The following is a 21,216-nucleotide window of genomic DNA, read 5'->3' on the forward strand; positions in this document are numbered from 1 at the left end:
ACAACCCCCAAAACTGAGTCTTAGGAACCCACCAAGGAAGAGTTCTAAATTATTTTGGACGATATTTTCAATGATAGTCTTCGTCCTGAGTACCCCATGTGCTTAACAGGATTAGCAGCTAGAATTTAGCCCAGTTCTGAGGTTTTGGGGTAACTATTCTGAACCATGCTGTGCATATTCTGCTTGTATCTACTTGAGGTATATGTATAGTATTGCAATGTGTTATGGATAGCATGATCTACTGACTGATGTATGGTAGTATATTTGGCTTCCCTAGGCTGTCTGGTTAGGTTAACTTGTGGTAGGGTAATGCTCACTGATCTGGGAGCTTTGTTAGCCTGGTCTGTTGCTGTTGCTTATCCAATTTGAATGGATACGCTTCTGTTCTCTTGTGCTGGAAGTCGCTCTGGAGAAGAGCACCTGCTAAGTGAATGTGATATTCTATTGGCAATATTCTGCGTGTTCTGCACAAGATTATTTTTAACTGGTCATCTTCTGTTTGAAACAGAGTAACCACGAAAGGAGAAACTGCTTCAGTTCCATCAGTAGATAGTGATAGGCCACCTCTCAACCAAGGACAGACAATACTGACCCCAGTAGACAAGGTGCATTGTGTGGAGGAATGTCAATCATTCACTCCAAAGCAACTAAAGACAATTTCAACCATTCAGAGAAATAAAACCCAGACAAACCAAGTTTTTCCTTTAAAACAAAAGAAATTTATTTAATTTTTCCTCTGTATAATTTTTTATTATAAGACACTTCTCTGCTTGTACATTGCTCCCTTGAACTTAAAAAAATGGCAACATTTATGTGTGGGAATGTAAGTTGGGGTAGACGAACTCGAATACATACCAATATACATACGTGTGTGTATATTACAGTCTCCATTTATAAACCATAATGTTATAACAGCTCAAACCTCTCCAGGTACCTTGGTAATGCCGGAAATATAGTACAATCTTTGAGTTTTAAAAGAGGAATATACTTCGTTTTTGAACACGGGCGCATACAGTATGAGCAAGTCAACCTTGAGACCCTTCTGAGAGTTAGAGGAACACTTAGAAACTGTACAAGTGGAACCACATGAAGAACAACAGTGTATCTGCTTGGACTGTTGTTTCAGAGACCAGCGTTAATCTCCGGTTCAGTTCATGCGCTGTGAAGAGGAGCATTACCCACTTCAGTTGTTCTTACTTTCCCCCTTAAAGTTTCTTGAAGAATAATAATAAAAAAAATGTCAGTTGAGCAACGCTGAGCAAACACTCTGTTAGTCGTGTGAAATTGTTCATTTGGTTACACCTATACACACGCCTGTAGAATGTATATAGGCAAGAAAAACTGGGGGGGGGGAATTGTCCAAGGGTGAGGAAAGGTACATGCTCCTCCCAAGAGGACGTCGCATATTAACACTCAGATTCACACACCCACACAGGCGCGCGCGCACACACACACTCAAATGCACCCACAAACATCCCAAAACACTACCCTCCAATTGTAAGCTCTTCCAGACGACAGAGAAACCCCAACTTACAGCGGTGAAACAAAGACTCACAAAAAAACAAGCGCTTAAACTGTTTAAACCTGGATGTTGCCCTTTCTTTCTCATTCCAAGAAGCCGTGTGTGTGTGAGTGTACGCGTATGTGTGTGTGTGTATATACGCGTGTGTGTGCATGCACCTGTGTGTCCATTAGTGTGACAGTGTTCCTCACCTTACCAGCCAAAATCTGCTTTATTAACATTGTCTGAGTAGTAGGGAAGGTTTTTTTTTTTTTTTTTTTTTTAAAGCCATTGATTTCCTACGCAAAGCTCTGTCTGGCAGATTTGTTGAGAACAGATCATGTGACCCATCGCCATAACGGCCGTCTCTGCCCGACAGTCCCGCAGCGAGACACTGTGCTGTCTTCACGGCCACAGATACAGCCCAGCCATGCACAGAGCCCAGCTGACATGTTCACACCGTCCACACACCAGAAACGGAGGAAAAAAAAGAGTAAAACATTCTGCTTTGGCTGAAATGGAAGGGGATGTTCTACAGCACAGTGCGGTCGCTAGTACAGCACCTCCCTAAACTGTCTACCAAGTCTGCAGAGTCGGTGTAGTAACACTACAATACTCAAGCACACGGGCCCCATGTCGGCTCCACTAGACCAGAATATCACATATGCTACACAAAGTAACTTTGCTCAATACATACTACAAACTTTCTGGCAGGCATTAAAAAACACACACACACACACACACACACACACAGCCAAATGCCTCTTGCCACTACGGGAGTGTTTATAGTGGACCAACCTACACCAAGAGCAAAAAATAATTCTCTTAAAAGAAAACTTCTCACTACAGACACTTGTCTCGAAACAACAAATGAGCGAGATCCCTTCCTTCAGTGTTCATATGGAAAAATGTGATCAATTCATCTCAGACAACATTTATTCTAAGAAGGAATTACAAATATTGAAATAATCAACATGGGAGTCATGTGAGGACATGTTCTGTACACTTAGAAAACACTTAAGATAAACTTAAGTCTTGGGGTAAAGTAAAGAAAAACCCTGCGATGAGAGAGAACCTTTTCTTTTCAGAGAAGTATTTTTTGCATGTACAATCGAATCACTGCATGTTGAAAATCAGAATAACCCTAACAGGACCAAGGGGAACCAAAGACTGAGAAGAGAGCAGGTCAGCAAACTTAACCACGCCATATTTTTAAACAAGCAGCAAGACAATGACGTTAGAACCCAAATCAATGTGAGTGTGGGTCAGCAGTAGTATTTAAATAAGGTTGGTAAGTTGGTAATCACAGTAATTATAGACGGAGTTGTGAGAGGTCAGAAACTGAGAAGATAAGGGCGTTGTACAAAAAGATATTTTAATGACCTGCTTTGCAGCAAAAAAAAGGAAAGAAAAAGATTACACACCCCAAACATTTCTGAGGTTTAAATTTGAATTGAAAATTGCAGGCAAAAACAAAACACAAAAAGGAGGGGGAAGAAAATCTAATGTACAATTGCTTTTGTTAAAATACACAACCTCCCCCCTCCCCTTAAAGGAACTACGCAGAACTGCCGTCTGAAATGCCACCCCCAGCCCCAACTGTGGTATAAATATACAAGTACATAAATACAAACATTGGCCTACTCTGAAAGTGTCTGAGTCTGAACACTCATATGCCGATACTCTCGACGCGACCACATACCACGTTTTGCATGTATACCAGGGTGTCGTCTGCTCTGTGTTTGTTTTGTGCTTGTATATGCAAACTTTGATTTTGTTTCAGCAAAAGGATGTTTGCATTCAAAACTGATTGAGGCCGTTTTTTTTTTTAATATCCAACAGAAAGAGAGGGGTGAGGGACAAAGGGACAGAGGTGAGCGTGACGGGAGCAGAGGGTGAATTTACAAACGGGCAAGAGAGATGAGAGAGGAGATGGAGGCAGGGTGAGCGTGTATGCTGTCTCCTTATATATAGAATGTACAATAATGTGCTAATATGAAGATGGGGGGAGGGGAAGAAAGGGGATGAAACTGAAATGTTTCCAAAAAAATTTCATTTCACTTCCGGTTTTTGGGCGAGGACCAGTTTCCCCGCCTGTCGCCACGGTTACCGCCTCCGTTGCCAGGGCCGCTGCCTCCGCCTCCGCCGGGTGGGCCCCGGGGGCCCCTGGCCCCGCCCCCTCCCCCTCCTCCGCCCGCATTCACTCTGCGGTTCTGCCGCTCCATCCCGGGTCGCTGGCTGGAGAAGCTCCTCTTGTTGGCCGCGGACTCTTTCGCGGTCATCTCTCGCTCCCCTCCTCCTCCTCCTCCTCTTCCCGAGGGGTGGTGGTGGTGGTAGGACCGCCCCCCTCCCCCGCCCCTCCCGCCGCCCTCCCTCTCCCGGAACTCCGAGGCGAAGTCGCTGCTCTCCGAGGCCGTCTCCCACTCCTCGTTGGCCTGGTCTGAATTCTGATTGGAGATGTCAGGGGACTTGGCGCCCCCTGCTGGGTTGTGGTTGTGGTGGTGCTGGGGGTGGCCCTGGGGGTTAGCGGCCGGCGTGTGGTGGTGGTGGTGGTGGCTGTTCAGGTTGGGGGTCCCCGCTGCGAGGTGCCCGCCGCTGTTGCTGCCGCTGTTGCTTGCTGCCACGGTATGGTTTGCATTGAGAGTGCCGGTGTTGGTCGTCGTCGCGTTGGGAGTGCCGTCCGTGTCCTGCAGGGAGTTGTGGGACGGGGAGGCGGGGCGCTGCTGCGGGCCCCCTGCTGCAGGGATCCCGCCGCCCCCGCCGTTGATGCGGGCGTTCTCTCGCTCCTGCTTCAGCCGGCGGAAGCGGGGGGGCTTGTCCTGTTGGTGCTGGGAGCGGCCATGGCGGCGCCGGCGTGGGGGGCGCTCAAAGCTGCGGGGGGGAAAGATGCGGCCGTCTGGTGCCGAGGAGGGCGGGGGCAGGGCGGGGGCCGCGCCCGTCGAGTTAGGGAGGGGGTTGGCTGCAGAAAGCTGCGCTCCCGCGCTTCCGTTTTCAGAGGAGCCCTGGGGGGCGGTGGCAGGGGCAGTGGGGGTGGAGGATAGGGCGGGGTTTGCGCTCTGGTTCTGGGCGTGCCCCGAGTCGGTGGCCTTGTCCTTCTTCTCTCCGCTGCCCCCGCGGCCCACGTCTTTGGGGGGAGAGGGCTGCGAGGGGACCTGCTGCTTTCGGGCAGAGGAGGATTTGGCGGTCCAGCCGTGGGAGCTGGAGCCGGACCCCGATCGATGACTGCTTGAAACCCCGCCTCCTCCACCGCCCCCGCTCCTGTAGACTCCGCCTCCTGAGCCGCCCCCTCGCCCGCGCCGCGACGGGACACCCCGGGGGGTGAAGACGCGGGCCTGCGTGGCTCTGGGCTGCATGCCGGGGGTGGGGCCAGTGGTGGCAGTAGTGGGATTGTCCGCGCCACTGCCGTTCTTGGGCTGCTGCTTCCTGTCCTCCTTGTCGGATTGGGCAAGGTCGCTGGCCGCGCTCTCGCTGCCCGTCTCTGACCCCCTCTGCCGGCGGCGTTTTGGGACCTCCTCGTACTCAGACCCCTCGCTCCTGGTCTCGCTGCGGTTCCTGGCACGTCCCGGGTTCAGCTGGGACACCCCCTGGCTGTGCCTGCCGCCCGGTGCGGCAGGTTCCCCTTTCAGGCAATCCTGGGTACTGTGGTGGTAGCTGCTGCTCGCTGTCGATCTGTAGTCTCGACTGCTCCTGCCTCCAGCACGGCCGCGACTGCTGCTGCCACCCCCGCTTCCACTGCCTGTGTAGGTGCCCCTGTAGCCCCGGCCTCTCCCGTAGAACTCCCCTCTGGCGCGGCCGGCTCTGCTGCCCCTCGGGGGAGCAGGGTGGTGGTAGGAACCGCCCCCGCCACCACCTCCCCTTTCAAAGGAGCGCTCGCGGTCTCCCCGACGAGAAGCGGGGGCGGAGTAGCCCTGGGAGGAGGCAGAGGCATCGCCGTCTTTGGGCCCTTTGCCCGATCCTCCTCCCGACACCCGCTCTTTCCCTCCGTTCCTGGGTTTCGCCACCTGGGGCGGATCGTCCTTTCCGGAGGGTGCGGAGGTGGTCTGGGGGCCCGAGGCTGTGTCTTGCTTGGCCGAGGGCTGGTGGCCGTCCTGCTCTTTGTCCTTCCCCGATCCCCCCGCTGCCTTCTCTCCTCCTTCTCCTTCCCCTCCCTCTCTCTTCATCTCCTTCAGCACTGGCCTCTTGATCGGCCCGGCTCTCTTGCCGACACTAGCCCCCCCTGGCTGTGTGGAGGGCTTGCTCTCGGCGGGATTGGCGGGATCGTCCAGCATGCCCCCGCCTGCTCCGCCGCCCGGCTTCCTGCCGCCCGCGCTGCTGCTGCCGGGCCGTGGCCCCCACTGTGTCTCAGTCTTGTGCTCCCGCCCGCGCTGGCCGGGTTTGGGGTGCTGCTGCTGGAGGGGCGGATGAGAGGGGTGGCCACCCGGTTTTTCGGGCCTTCTGCCCCCACCACCCCCTGTCCCCGCCTCGTGCTCCTGCTGGGGGGCCAGGTGGTGCAGGGGTGGCTTGCCGCTGCCATCGTCCCGAGCAGAGGATGAGGACGAGGAAGAGGAGGAGCAGGAGGAGGACAGGCTGGGCTGGTGGAGCGGGGGCGAGGGGTCGCCTTTCTTCGCATCCCCCCCTCTCTCCCTGCCGTTCTCCGCCTTGTGAGGGTGGAGGGGGAAGTGGGAGGGGTGGGGGTGATGGGGGTGGTGCTGGTGGAGGTGGGGGTTGCCCTCCAGGGGGGAGAGGTCGGAGCGGCCGTTGCGGTCGTAGTGGGGGTGGGGGGCCCCCCAGATCTGGCCCTGCTGGGCGCCACGCGGGACGTCGTCAGGGTGGCTGAAGCCGTGCAGGCCGCCCCCGCCGCCCCGCTGCTGGGGGGGAGCACGGGGGGCACTCTCGGGGAAGGCGCTGTAGCTGCTCCGGCCCCCCAGGAAGGACTGGTGATGAGGGGGGTGATGGCCACCGCCTCCCTGCGGGGCGTGGGGCGGAGGGGGCGTCTGGTTCGAGGAGCCCGATGGAGAGCTGGGGGCCACGCTGGGCTGCTGGATGGGACCTGCCCCGCCCTCTCGCAGGCGGTGCGCAGGGGGCGTGTCGCTCCTGGTTTTGGGGGAAAAGGGGAGACAAAACAGGTCAGTTTCTTGAGCCTTGAACCCTTACATTTCTATCATGAGTTAGGTCAGCCATGGTTTTACTCCCATACCTCCCACATACCCTAAACAACTCCACCACCCCCCAGTTCACTACACCCTCTGTCCTGTCAGCTTTTCTCCCTGTGGGGGCGGGGTCCACACTGTGCCCTTCCTCTCACCTCAGCCCTTTTCCACCCTCGTCTTCCTCGTGCGGCTGCTTCTGCCTCAGGGGTGACCCGAGGCCACGTCCCTCTCCTGCCACAGCTGGGAACACGTCCGGCCCCCAGGCCAGCTTTGGGTCCATGGGGGGCGTCCCGCGGTGAGTATGGGGGGGTCCTGGGTGCGGCTGCTGCCGGTCAAAGGGGTCCGACCCCGAGCCTCCAGAATCGGACCGCTCCCGGCCTATGAGTCCTGGGACAGGGAAAGATATTGGAGTAGTACACAAAGAAAAAAACACCCATTTTACCCGTGTCCACGGAAAAAATCAAAACCAGAAGGAAGTTTAGCAGGACAGCGAGGCTGCATGAACCCCGTACTAGGTGGACCCAACATGCATTTTCAACATTTTTTAATATTTGTCACATGACTCATCTTGCTGGGGCTCAACATACATGTAACACCTCAAATTTGGGGACTTACGTGTTGTGCAAACAAAAAAAGCTTATTTATGCTCATGACTACTTTACTCCTTAATACATGAATATGCATCTCCATGCTGAGGTGCTCACTTCAGAAGTTCAGTTCAGTCAGGACGGGAGACGGGAAGGGACTCACCGGAGGGGTGCATGCTGGGAGGGTAGTAGTCCATGGGCGACGGGCGGCCCTGCATCATGCGCGGGTCCATGTAGGACATCATCATCCAGCGGGGGTCAAAGTTCATGGCCAGGGGCGGAGGGCGGCCCATGGAGCCGGGCGGGTACAGGGGGGGCTGTTTGGGCGCAGACTGTGGCGGAGCGCCAGGAGAGGGGCCCTGTGGGGCCTGGGGCTGGGCTGCCAGGGCGTTCTGCGCAGCCTGGCTGTGCTGCTGCTGCTGCTGCCACTGCTGCTGCTGTTTGAGAAGCTGCTCCTGAAGGCAGAGCGGAGACAGACGCTGTCATTAGGAGGAGATCCTCACTGGGACAAATCCGAGATATGAGAGCTAACACTGTAAAAAACGTGGACTAACAATGAAGTTAAATTACCCATCATCTCTCGCAATACTTAGGTACAATTCTGCATGTGTACAATGAACAGTAGGATTGTGGCCTCTCGCTGGATGAGAATGCCTGTCTCTCTCTGCACCTGTTGCACTCCTGCTGGGTAAATACTGACTGGATTCATAGCTAATCCAGACTACTGTCATTTCCAGGATATTCTGTGCAGCTCCTTAATGTTGTAGCTCAGGGGGGAAACCTCTTAGTCTGATTCGATACACACACACACACACACACACACACACACACACACACACAAATGCACGCTCCTGCAGAGCAGACATGATGTGAGAGTGAGTGAGAATGAGCGTTAGAGTGAGCGTGAGTGCAAACGCGAGTGTGTGTGAGTGTGTGAGCGTGTGAGTGAGTGTGTGAGCGTGTGAGTGAGAGTGTCAGTGTGTGAGATTGGCTCTGACCTGCTGCTGCCTCTGGAAGCGGGGAGGCAGAGACTTCTGGTATTTGGAGTATCCCTGACTGGGTGCGCCGCCAGAGGGACGACCCGCTCCCCCTCCCAAACTCTCCGACTTCCCCGTGTCCACGGAGCCTCCGGCCCGGACGGGCTCCTCCTTCACCTCCACAGGCACGGGGGCGTCCGGGGGCTGGGGTGCGGGCGGGGCGGGACCCTGCTGGGAATCTGCGGGGGACAGGCCATGGAGAGCGTTCAAAGAGTAGGACCCAAACAGAGCGACAAACAGAGCCCTGCACCACAACGCGGGGAAGACAACCCAGACAAACCAAAGCTCTTCCCAGAGGCAGGGCTGAGTTGCCTTGAATCCTTCACATGATAAGGAGACTGACTTTATTAGGACAACAGGGCTGCATCTGGGCCTACGGTGACCTAAAGCAAAGACTTCACAGCCCCACGTACACGCAGAAGCACACGGGAGTGGCCCCTCCATGCCACTGCAACGATTAATCTCAAAGAGAAGCATTAAGCATTTTTTTCAGAAAATTTTGGGCATTTTCCCTTGCCTCAGTATAACAGTTTAGAACTTGAAAAAGTGTGACATGCAGTCACATGGTTCTGACAGCACTGGAAATGACAGTTCTGGTAGTTGGGTAAAAAAAACAGTCAGAACCATTCGGAGCTTGATCTGTGCAGCTGAATACATGTGAAAAGAAGCCATAATGACATGAAAAGAGTAAGAGGCGGCAAAACCAAAAATGCAGAGGACTCAGAGAGAGGCCCCACGAGCCCTGTAATATGTGGAGAAATCCTGTGCTGACTTCAAATAAAGCATGCAAAAGACTTTGCTCTTTGCTCTCTCCAGTGAAACACCGACTGGTTAAAAGTGGTCACATGGTCACTCCAATCCATTCTGAGATTCACAAAGCCTCGCTCTGGCATCATAAGGGCTGGGTGTGATCTGGGTGTGCTGCTGGAGAGGTCAAAAGTCAAAGGTTACACTCACCAGCGTTGGAGTCATAGCTACTGTTGCTGCCCGCCCTCTGCCTATTGGCTGCCGTGCTCGCTGCTCCTGGCCCCGCCCCCGTGCCGGCGTAGGGGGGCACGGGCGGGGGCTCGTCGGAGTCCACGCAGGGGGAGGGTGGCTGGCTGGCGGCGGGGGAGGACGCGGAGACGGACAGGGCGGGGCTGGGGCTGCCATTGTCGGGTTTGGCGCCGCCCTGCTGGAGCTGCTGCTGCTGCAGCTGCTGCTGCTTCTCATCCAGCCGCTTGAGCTTCTCCGCGCAGGCCGCACGCCGCTCTTCCTCCATGCGCCGCTCCTCCTCCTCACGCCTGCGCCGCGCCCGCTCCACCGCCGCCGAGATCTCTGACGACGACTGCTTCCGCCGCTGTCGCCAGGTCTCGTCCTCGTCCTCGGCCTGGGGCGGGGCGAGGGTGGGGCTGGGGGCGGGGCCGGCCGCCGGGGGCTGGCCCTGCTGCTGCAGCAGGCTGGGGGAGGCGGTGGGCCGCTGGGGGGCCCCCGGGGGGCCCGGGGACACCGCCGCGCCACCCGAGGGCCGGTCCTGCAGGAGGGGGGGGAGAGGAGAGGGAGGTGAGACACTCGGAGAGGAACCTGCTCTTCACTTACTGCAGGAAACTGGCTCCATCTACAGAGAATACAGGTTTTGGGATTAGAAACTGACCAAAAGATTAGGCTGCCATTTGACATAAGGCCTGTCTACTGAATTAGACAAATCAGAAGAAAACTGCTCCACACTGCTGCTGCTCTGACCACTGCTCCACACTGCTGCCGCTCTGACCACTGCTCCACACTGCTGCCGCTCTGACCACTGCTCCACACTGCTGCCGCTCTGACCACTGCTCCACACTGCTGCCGCTCTGACCACTGCTCCACACTGCTGCTGCTCTGACCACTGCTCCACACTGCTGCTCTGACCACTGCTCCACACTGCTGCTGCTCTGACCACTGCTCCACACTGCTGCCGCTCTGACCACTGCTCCACACTGCTGCCGCTCTGACCACTGCTCCACACTGCTGCTCTGACCACTGCTCCACACTGCTGCTGCTCTGACCACTGCTCCACACTGCTGCCGCTCTGACCACTGCTCCACACTGCTGCCGCTCTGACCACTGCTCCACACTGCTGCCTCAATCTGCTCTGTCCCTACAGCCCTGTCCCCCCTGCTCCACAGTACCTGTCTGTAGTAGGAGTAGGGAGCCTGGCCTAGGAGAGGCCCCGGTGGGGGGGAGGGTTGCTCCCGCGGGCCCCCCATCCCAGCCCTCCGACCCTGCAGAGGGGGGGAGAGAGCCCCGGGTTACCTCTCTATCACCAAAATATCAATGACACGAGTCACTCACTTGCACTGCTAGCAGCAGTCAGCCATGCAACAATACGACCTGAGTGTGTGAGGGCTGCAATCCCTAACAGCATAGACAATGGCGATTATGGGATGTCTGCAGGGGGCCTACCTGAGCTGCCCAGCTGCCCGCCCCTTCCTCAGTCCAGCCTGGCTTGCCAGAGGGGGGCAGGGGGGCATCTTCGGAGGAGGGAGGGGTGCGGCGGGTGTCCCCTCCGATGTCGGCAGTGCGGGAGCGTGCGGCAGGGGCAGAGCCCACTGCATCCTGGGACCGAGGCTGCTCCCTCACTTCACTGAGAGACAGAGAGAGAGAGAGAGAGAGAGAGAGAGAGAGAGAGAGAGAGAGAGCGAGAGAGAGAGGGAGAATAAAGACAAAGAAATAGAGGCAGGGGGAGAGAGTGAGAGAGACAAGTGCCAGTTTAGGGAGGGAGGTGTTACATATCTCACGATGCTGGCAGTGCTGAACAGATTGTACTTTTTGAGCCATCGCTGCCTCTCAGACTTACAGAATGACAACGCTTAAAAAACACAACTACAAACAGCCCTAAAGAGCATCCCCCCCCACCTCACTCCCTCACTCACCGGGTGCAGTTCTTGGTCTCGGTCCTCTCCTCTTCCGCCTCCTCCTCCCCTTCATCGTCACTGAACTTCAGCTTGGCGGAGTAGTCAATCTCCTCATGCGCACCTACAGACAGAGGCAGCGAGAGGGACCAGGTGACGGACATGCACATGACCTAAACCCCTCCCCTTCTCTGAATCTGTGGACACACACACAACACTCTCTCCCTCCCTGAATCTGTGGACACACACACAACACTCTCTCCCTCCCTGAATCTGTGGACATGCACACAGCACACTCTCCCTCTCTGAATCTGTGGATACGCACAGGTCACTCTCTCCCTCCCTGAATTAGTGGACACGCACACAACACTCTCTCCCTCCCTTAATCTGTGGACACGCACCCGGCACCTACACACTTCCACACCTCCACCAGCTGTCACAGGCTTGGCTTCTATATTCTATATTTCTAAACTTGCAACCTGTAGCATCTCACTGTTCACTGTAGTCTACCTAATCATATTACCGGATGAATGCTGTTCTAGTGTGTCCACTATAACTGTCCACTTCTGTACGTTGCTTTCCAGCATACAAAACAAATCTGCACTTTATTATCAATAGTTTAAATTATAATGCTAGCAAAGGCTAGGGGGTCTAATTTACAGGAATCAGCAAATATTTTGAAGAAACTCAACATAAAATAATGTAATGACCAAATGGAATCTTCATATCATTGACTATTAATATGTCATCATCCCCGTCCTTTTCCTCACCGGCCCAGCCCTCGTCCCCGTCGTGGTCCAACTCGTCCAGTTCCTTCAGGTCGTCCTGTTTGAGGATGGAGGGGCGCTTGACTGTGTCCCCTCCCCGGGGGCCCGCAGTGCCCCTGCCATCGGGCCCCGCCCCTCCCTGTGAGCGTGAGAACCTGAGGACGGGGGGGGGAGCAGCGAGGGTTAGAGGGGCAGGGCAGGGGGGTGCACTGGTCAGACACGCAACTCCAGCAACCCGGCGGGCACTCACCTGGGGGCCTCGGCAGGTGGGGGGTACCTGTAGGGCCCCTGGGGGCCGTAGTGTGGGGGGAAGGGTAGGTACGGAGGATACATCTGAAACAGGGGGGTGGAGGAGAACACTGCAGTCAGAAACAACGGCCACCCATACAAACCCAACACACACAGGCTAGGATACCAGGTCTCGCTGGCAGGGTGCCAGTGCAGACAGACAGCTCGCCGATGCTCTGAACAACGGCGGGTGACGTGATCATGGCATGGAAATGCACCAGCTGTCCAGCATAAACCATTTAAGGGTGCTGAGCACTCTGCTGAAATACACAGGTCTCAGACACACAGGGCAGCTATACGCCAGCTGAAACGACCTGCACTTCACACACACCTCACCACTGCAGGCCAACACAAACACAGCAAAGAGCTTTTTATCTTTAACAGCTGAGATTCTAAAACACATGCAGCTGAAGCAAACCAACAGTAAAGGCACACAGGCACGTGCCGATAAAACCGAAGCTCTGAGATCGTTTTCCGCATGAGACTGCAGCGTGTTCTCCCAGGGAGCACGTTATCCTATGCTGTGAGCGGTGGGAGAGGGACGGGCCGGTACTCACGAAGGGGGGCATCATTCCTCGGTAGCCCGGGAACTGGGTGGCCACGGGGGGCTGGGGCAGGGGCAGGGCGGGGCTGTTGGCGGGGGGGTTCCTAGGGGGCCCGTGGGAGAGCGGGTTCTGCTGCTGCTGCTGGTGAGCGGGGGGCGGGCCTCCCCCAGCCGCCCCCTCCATCACCACCGCGCCCCCGGCCCCGCCCTCCACCGCCCCCTCTCCGGGCAGGGCCATCGCCAGCGCGCGGCCCCCCCCGTCCCGCCAACTCGTCACATCTGCGCAGGAGGGACACAGGAGGCAGAGAGAGAGGGAGGAAGGAGCGAGGCAGGACAAAGGAGAGGTGGAAAAGGAGGGAGGGACAGAGAATGGCAGAGAGGCAGGAAGGGAGAAAGCAGGGTTAATAAGGGCACAAATAATACGATGTGAAGTTCAGGCAGACTCAGTCCACTGGGTGGTGCTGTTTTACAGTGTGAAATCCGGGAATTAAAGGAGAACTGCGTTAACCTGGATCTGTTTCATTGCACTACAGCTTTGGCAGGGCTCTGTCCCCGCTCTGAAGGACGGGACGGGGGCGGGACTCACTCTGGGGGCGGAGGCTTGGTCCGGGCCCATACCACTGATCTGCAGTGCCCGGGTCTCTGCCAGCCCTGTCCTGGTCTCCGGCCGCCTGCAGGGAGGGAAATTCCTCGCGAGAGAATGGCGACGGTCGGCTTGATCCCTTTCCACCTGTAGGGGGAGAGAGGGGGTGATGGAGGGGCGATGAGGAGACCCACAGCACAGTGGGAGCGGACACACACAGTGACTGATCTGGGGTCAGTCCTGCTCGGTGCGGCACACTCACCATCTCCTTGTGCTCCATGAGTAACGCTGGCCTGAGCCCAGGATCTTCCCCCTGCGGCCAGCGCTGAACCCGGGGCCTGAAACGCACACACACGGACAGACACGCAGACAGACAGAGACAGATTAGGTACAACACAGCGCTGTACGTTAATGCCATGTAACTTATTATAATCAGAATTTAGCCATTCAGCAGTACTCCTGGACGAGGCATTATATGTGCAAGGAATAATAACAGCACAAACAATGCCAGACAAAACTTAAATTTAACCTTTTTTTGTTCTACTTAAGACATTACACATTTATTTAGACAAATACAAACATGCAATCCCAGCAACATAGAAGAGGTTGTTAGGATATTAGAAGGTGCAAACCAATTTGAGAGGATTAAATCAACAGTGTTCAGAGGAGAAATCACAGGGCAGCAGAGGTGAAGAGGCGAGGCACACAGTTCTGTCTTTAGGAGTGAAAAGGAGGCAGCAGCAGACCGTGGGCATAGCAACGTCACAGAGCTGCTCCAGCAGAAATGTTTTCCTGACTGCAGCATGTGATTCACCCTGCCGTCAGAGGAAAGGTGTGTGTGCTGCTAACAACAAGAGCGTGCTGCAAACTCTGGCACGTGGGGCCTGCTGTCTGGCACTGTCCCTGCTGAAAACTAAGCTGTGATGGTGGTGGAGGAAGAGGCGGGACTTTCTGACCCGCGGCGGGGCCCGTACCTCTGGTGCTGGCGGGGTTCTCGGCCGGGTCGATGCAGGCGTCTGCGAAGCCGCAGGTGACTGCGACTCCAGCTGCGGAGCTGACAATACATCGGTACTGTGGGAGAAAAGGGGTGGGGCCAGCGGGTCAGCATGTGACGTCACACATTGACATGAGACTGAGGCTACAACAACCTCATAACAGGGGGTGCTACTCTGTGCTGTCAATCACCGACTTGAGCTAATTAAAAGACACCTCTCTATAGCAAATTAGTAAGTCAATGGCAACACACAATACATATCTAATCACATGGTTAAAAAAATAAATAACTTGTGTGTGACTTTAAGTCTCAGATTGCAGAATACACAGTACAGTAATATCAATTTTTCATATTGATTTTCCAAGGATGTGTAACAAATGGCAAGATGGTAACAGAATTTTGGCCTGACATTTGGCTCTAAATGCCTAAATATACCCAAGCAGGTGAAAACAGAGGCAGGAGATCCTTGCTGACATCATCAGGGCCAGGTTTAGCACTGTCACCGCAAAGTGGCCACATGACCGCCACACTAATAATCCAACTGGGAGACAGTTTAAATTAAACTTTTAAATAAAGTTTTTAATTTTTGTTCCAAACTCCCATTTCATTCATTTTGCATTTGTGGTTCTAAAACACAGCCTCACACAAACTGATACACACGGGGACACACACACGTGCACACACTCTCAGACACACACACACGTGCACACACTCTCAGACACACACACACGTGCACACACTCTCAGACACACACACGTGCACACACTCTCAGACACACACACGTGCACACACTCTCAGACACACACACGTGCACACACTCTCAGACAGACACACACACACACTCAGACAGACACACACACACGTGCACACACTCTCAGACACACACACACGTGCACACACTCTCAGACACACACACGTGCACACACACGTGCACACACTCTCAGACACACACACACACACACTCAGACAGACACACACACACGTGCACACACTCTCAGACACACACACACGTGCACACACTCTCAGACACACACACGTGCACACACACGTGCACACACTCTCAGACACACACACACACACACTCAGACAGACACACACACACGTGCACACACTCTCAGACACACACACACGTGCACACACTCTCAGACACACACACACGTGCACACACTCTCAGACACACACACGTGCACACACTGGGGCTGCCTGACCTCTTTGGGTCTGCAGGTTCCTGCTTGCTTGCCCATCCTGTTCCGTCTTTGGGGACGAGCGAGACGTTGGGGTCGTTGCCTTTGTTCTCCGCCTTCAGACTGGGCAGGTTGGCTGGGGGGGGCATGCGCCGCGCGGAGGCAACTTTACCAAGAGACTGCAGGCCATGACGGGGGGGAACTGCCACCAGAGCCGAGAGGGGGGGGAGGGGTCAACACACTACAGACTGCCGCAGAATACACTACAGGCTACTGCATAACACATTACAGGCTACTGCAGAACGGGACTGACATGTTACATGCTACTGTAACATAGGGCCGAACATGTTACCTGGATTACTTAGGATAAACCCATCACCAGGACAACGATACTGTCAACAAGGTTGTGGCACACATAGTGAAAGCCCTGTGGGGGTGGGGGAGGGAGGTGGGGCGTGGCACCGTGCGGGCAGCAGGGAGGAAGCGGAGACACTCACCAACAGGCTTCTGTGCTTCCAAGGTCTTTCCTTTGTAGGTGTCAAACAGGTTGAGAGACGCATACTTGGTTTTGCCGTCCTTCCCCTTTGCAGTTTGCCCAGAGCGCTCGGACATTGCGCTGTCCGCTCATTGAGTATGGTGAACCCTGAGACTGGAGGAGGGAGGACAGCCAGTCAGAGCTCGGAGGCACCATGGGAGGCCAGCCGCACTGCCGCTGCTCAGCTAACAAGCGGTGCACTGTTTCATACACAACTATCACTATGCAATAACAGCAGGCCTTATGGATACTGACTTGGACAAGGGCAACTCGATCCAATGTAAAAACACATCCTGTATAGAGGTAGAGGGCTAACTGTTTGGACTTCCCATAGCTCCACACATTTCTACTAATTAAACATTTTAGGTGCACTTTTGTCATTTTTCCTGGTCGTTACAAGTGTTAAGGTTGTACCCTATGCCATCCACAATGTTGAAGCTCTGGAAAATAACACTGCGAAAAGCACAATTGTCCAATGGGACCTGTCTCAGGTCTGAAATCACAAAAGAGGGGGATTCCAGGATTTTCAGACAGAACCATCTCCGCCACAAATCACAAGGTTTAAAAACCACTGAAACCATTTTAACTTCACACAGGACTCGAGAAAGTTTTACCAGGCAGTGCTGTTGTTTATGTGAAATGAAAAACGGAAAGAGAGAGAGTGGCCCTGTTCGGAGGCCCAGTGGTGCCCCCAAACACCGAGCCTGCAGGGCCGCATGGCGCAAAGGGAGAGAGGGCAGGGTCACCGCTCCTGTGAGGGAAAAACGGTACCACGCTGAAAAAATGGATAAGAACTGGCGTTGCCATGGCGATGCACTATAAATGATGTTCTTTGGAGTCTGCCTTGAGAGGGGGTGCTTCCATGGCAACATCAGTGCAGAGTAGGTTTTTTACAGCTCACCAATAAAACCCAGCGGCCGGCTCTGGCTGTCAGTTTGACTCATATTGACACTTCCTTCTTCCTTTCCCAGGTAATACACACAAGGCCACGCTTCCTTTACACCTCGTTGTAAGTGCCCACAGGTTATTCCCCCTGGCTCTGCTCGGTAGCAGGACAATACTGGGAAAGGAAATACGACACGTCGCCAGATCTCAGACTCCTGCTGGAGAGCTGAAGCCAGCTGCAGGAAAATCAGGGAACTGAACAACAGGTATGGAGAAGATTCTCACCTGCCCACAACTGGCCTGCACAGACTTTTCTGTGTCTGATAAATCAAGATGTTACCAACACACTTCATTATCCCAATACTTGAACTTAACTGTGAGGTTACAACAACCAGGAGAGGCAGCATTTATTTAACTGTGCTTTCTATGGGCAGGACTTTCTGTCACAACTGGGTGTCACAATATTACAGGACAAAACACACTAACATGCTCCTGCACTCTCCCAAAGTATGAAAACTGCCCCAGTACACTGCAACCTGCCTACGCTGCAGACAACCCTCAGTGTAAACTAGCCAAATGAAGAGTTCTGTCAAGGAGCCACACTGCAGGTTTAGGAAAGCCTGTGGATGCACTGGGAGGCTGAAAACCCGCACATGCGAGACAAGTACTGAATGAACTAAACCGATTAAAACCAAAACTGCAGGTATCTGGCCATTGGAAAGCCTTAAAAGGTGTTCGACTGTTGGGTGAAATTAACGTGCATGTGTTACAAATACCTCAAATCAAACAACGCGTTTCAGAATAAGTGATCAGCTGCATGAACTGCACTGAAATTTCAATCTATCCAAACGATGAAGAAGACACTTATGACAAATATCACACGATAATTACAGCAGCACAGCCATCTCAAACTGGCATTTCCCTCCACTGCTCCGTACAGCTTATTGGATAGTGTGGCTAGTTAGCTGCGCTACTGATACTGAATTACTGACATTATTACAGACATGCAATAAGCCACAGCTTGGGCTATGAATTTCCAGAACGCATTGCATCGTTGCACATCGGGCAGCATCACCATCGACAGACAGATGAGTATTGATTGTTTAGGCATCTGTGCTTCACACGCTGGTTCTGAAAACTGTAGCCTCTAGCTTAAAACTTCATGACCCTAAATCAAAGGTGGAGACGCATTACAATTTTTATAACATACATTTTACAAACACACACACGTGCAAGCATGGATAACTGTCCAAATATCTGAAATACAGGCCTATTACTGACACCCAAGTAGCTACACCACCGAATGTGTTAGGTAATTATAATATCACGATAAAATCTCTTGCACCTAAATTGCCAGCAAGAGGCGTGAATCACAACAGCTCATGCTGTGAGAGTAACTAGCTAAAATCCAGCACCGCAGCCAAACCAAATACATTTGAACAGATTAACAGATGGTAGCTAGGCTAGATCGTTTGGGGGGGAAAATGCCGGATACTGTTACACATACATAGGCTTGCTAACGAACGACTGGCCTTCCCAGCTACCGAGCTGGCAACAACGTACAAACCGCTGCTGCGTTAGCAGGACAACCATTCACAAATCGCATCTACATTCTCCAGCTAGCTAACGTCCACTAAACAGCTAGCTTGTTACCAGTCTGGCTATGTGAATTCTTTATGTACATATAACTTAATAATGGTAGCTGCAGCGTTTTTTTATTCATCGGAAATGTTTACAAATTTATTTATATATCTACCACCAACTAGCTAGCCTAGCATGATACCTGGAATGTTTCGACAAACCACGGAGATTAGAAAATTAGGTCGGTGGGATGGGAACACGTTACGTAGCTAGCTAGCTAACAAGAGTGGCTATCTAACGTTAGCCTTAGATGTGGTCTCGGGCCTTTAGCCACGATACTGCATCAGACAGCTAGCCAGCAACGCACCGTGTGAGACAGCAGCATGCTAGCTGCTGTCCAGCTATACACCATCGTCCTCATGGTTTCATAGATTAACTAGTCTGTCCGATTTCCTGTACCCGCTTGGCTAAATAACTAGCGATTGTAACATTTTAAACCCACTGCGTTAGCCGTATTGGCTAGCAACAGCATAATCAATGCACCAGCGTGAGCTAGCCTGCAAGCTAGCAAGACAGCCAGCTGAATGTGGCCGCCGTATTTAACGTTGGGAGGCGTACGGGCCATTTCATAATAAGAAAACAGCGCCATAATACACAGCTTACGCGGCATCAATCACAGGATTGCCCATAAAAACGGTTCTTGATTCATTTGGTGCGCGATGACCCGGCTTTTATTAGCCTCCGACATTTGTAAAGGCTTAGCCAAATTAGCCGTCTATTTAAAAGAACAAAACAAAATGGCGGCAGCAGGCTAGGCCCAACCGCTTAGACAACAACAAGCCGGTTTTACATCTCTGTGTGGACGAGGGATAGCGCCAAAGTCCCGTTTCCCAGCGCTTATTTCCCCTCTTTGTGTTTTTATTTCACACTAATTTTCAATATTACCATCGTACTAATCCAGTAAAGCCAAAGCACACCGCTTTCCCCTTCTCGTTCGTGGCATGTAAGTTAACGTCTCATGCTAGTTAAGGTAGCCAACAATAACACCTTAGATACCGACAGCCGTTAGGTAAGTCGGCCGGCAACAGACTTTCATTTCGAAAATCACGAAAAGCAGCAGTGATGTCGCGACTGACCTGGCCTTGTCCCGACTTGTCTCGAGGTTGTATCGCTGAGTAATAAAACGGTTAGCTAGCTAGCTACGGCTCGCGCTGGCCAGCTAGCCGAACCACCAATCCCGATTCGCTGCGGCTAGCTGATTAGCTAGCTAGCTATCCGAGAAGCCCGAATTTAAAAAAAGAAAAAAATATATATATTAATATAAAATCAGCGAGAATGTACTTGAGACGGATGTGTGTGATGTGGCTTAACTGCGCTTCTTTTTCTTTTTTCCTTTTTCCCCACTAAACAATTGTAAAAAGAAAAAGAAAAAATATTACAGAGCGAGGCTGATCCGTCACTACTAAGAGCCGTCAACGGCTACTGGGAGACGGCAGGGCAGAAAGGGGCGGAGAGCATGCAAGAGGGGGCGGGGCTATATTAACATAATGAGTTCCGAATCCTCCTGTCGGCCAATCAGACGAGCGCTGTGGGATCGCTTCTCATTTGCATGGATTTAAATCACACCCTGTCCTCATCTTTGTGAGGTCGTCTTTTTTTTTATTTACGTAATGCTTTTAAAACACTCCGACCGCTAACCTACCGGGGGGTAACTGCCCCCAGGCCAAAATCTGCTCTGAAAAGAAACACCGCATAGATGTGTATGTCCGAATATTTATTCAGTTATACTCTTTACAGTAGTGATAGCTGTAAAATGGATAAATACTGCGGTTATGGCGTGTAAATGAAAAGTGATATAGCTAATACAGTGAAAAGGACCTGTGGATAAATGTACTGTCATGCAAATTTATGTATGTCATGCAGAGATATTATGGCTTCATAAGTCTCCTTTAAACTGTACAGTAGATGGGCACCTGCCGACAGACATGTTACCCAGCTCCAGGCCTCTCTATTGTCCACAGGACAATGTCACTGTCGGCATAGTGTAACCTCTCCTGTAACTTTTCTGGAGTTCAAGGTGACCATTTTCCTTCATTGTGGAACATACAGCTTAGTTCTCAACTTTGATTGGTTGCCACCGTTTCTTCAACAGCTCCAAAGATGCCTGGCATCTAGCCTAGAGGTGCACTGGATGGTGTCTTATTATCATGAATACGCCCCTGAAGTTTGCTCCAGCGGTCTGGTTCTTCAGTCTGTTTTTCACTTGAATGGAACGGACTCACAGCAGATCGGGCAGTCACATTTTGGTCGCGGTTTTGTGTTGCTGGCAGACTTCGCAGGCTGTCTCAAACTCACTGATCTGAACTCCTCATGTGTTTTGTTATGGAGGGCAACATCTTTGGATTGGAGCACATGAGCTGATGATTGACAGCACGGAGAAGCATGGAGAAGCCTCAGACTCCTGTCACTCGCATTCAGATGAGAACACTGTGCCGCATACTGTTATCTGGTGCAGATGAACTCAGGAACTATAAAGTCTACAGGTATACCTCTGTAAAAAGGTTGCTCCCAAACTGGATTTGGAGACATCGGCATCTCCACTGACATACAAGGTCAGGAGTGGAGGCTGTAAAGACAGGGAAGGGTCATTTGATGTAAAGTGCATGGATGGAAATATCACTCCTAATGAACAGCAGATTGAGGCATTCCAGGTCATACTAGAAAGAGGGAT

The 21,216-nt window shown here is 53.0% G+C and overlaps 1 protein-coding gene across 2 annotated transcripts; it reads right to left on the minus strand.

Moving 5' to 3' along the window:
* Window positions 1-737: 737 nt before the first annotated feature.
* On the minus strand, window positions 738-19,957 carry prrc2a (proline-rich coiled-coil 2A). 2 transcript variants are annotated; one of them, XM_036555265.1, is made up of 17 exons: window positions 19,622-19,957; window positions 15,982-16,133; window positions 15,509-15,686; window positions 14,281-14,377; window positions 13,569-13,644; window positions 13,310-13,453; window positions 12,737-13,002; window positions 12,142-12,224; window positions 11,895-12,046; window positions 11,146-11,248; window positions 10,676-10,856; window positions 10,402-10,494; window positions 9,212-9,767; window positions 8,216-8,433; window positions 7,381-7,672; window positions 6,786-7,017; window positions 738-6,574 (listed from the first exon to the last, which is right to left on the minus strand). In XM_036555265.1, exons 2-17 carry the CDS (start codon window positions 16,094-16,096, stop codon window positions 3,559-3,561), a joined length of 5,802 nt encoding a protein of 1,933 aa, XP_036411158.1. In that variant the 5' UTR covers window positions 16,097-16,133; window positions 19,622-19,957; the 3' UTR covers window positions 738-3,558. The 2 variants fall into 2 exon arrangements, with proteins under 2 accessions (XP_036411158.1, XP_036411157.1); XM_036555264.1 differs by lacking the exons at window positions 10,402-10,494; window positions 12,737-13,002; window positions 13,310-13,453; ... (3 more) ...; window positions 15,982-16,133; window positions 19,622-19,957 and having other exon boundaries at window positions 12,142-12,468.
* Window positions 19,958-21,216: the final 1,259 nt, after the last annotated feature.

This window comes from Megalops cyprinoides, chromosome 21 (assembly GCF_013368585.1).
Source record: "Megalops cyprinoides isolate fMegCyp1 chromosome 21, fMegCyp1.pri, whole genome shotgun sequence".
In the NCBI taxonomy this organism is placed as follows: Eukaryota; Metazoa; Chordata; class Actinopteri; order Elopiformes; family Megalopidae; genus Megalops; species Megalops cyprinoides.

Coding starts and splice junctions, on each gene's coding strand:
- prrc2a (XM_036555265.1), bottom strand. CDS start 16,096: ATGTCCGAGCGCTCTGGGCAAACTGCAAAGGGGAAGGACGGCAAAACC. Junction 11,249..11,894: donor CGGGGACGAGGGCTGGGCCG/GTGAGGAAAAGG, acceptor CTCTGTCTGTAG/GTGCGCATGAGGAGATTGAC. Junction 7,673..8,215: donor GCTTCCAGAGGCAGCAGCAG/GTCAGAGCCAAT, acceptor CTCTGCCTTCAG/GAGCAGCTTCTCAAACAGCA.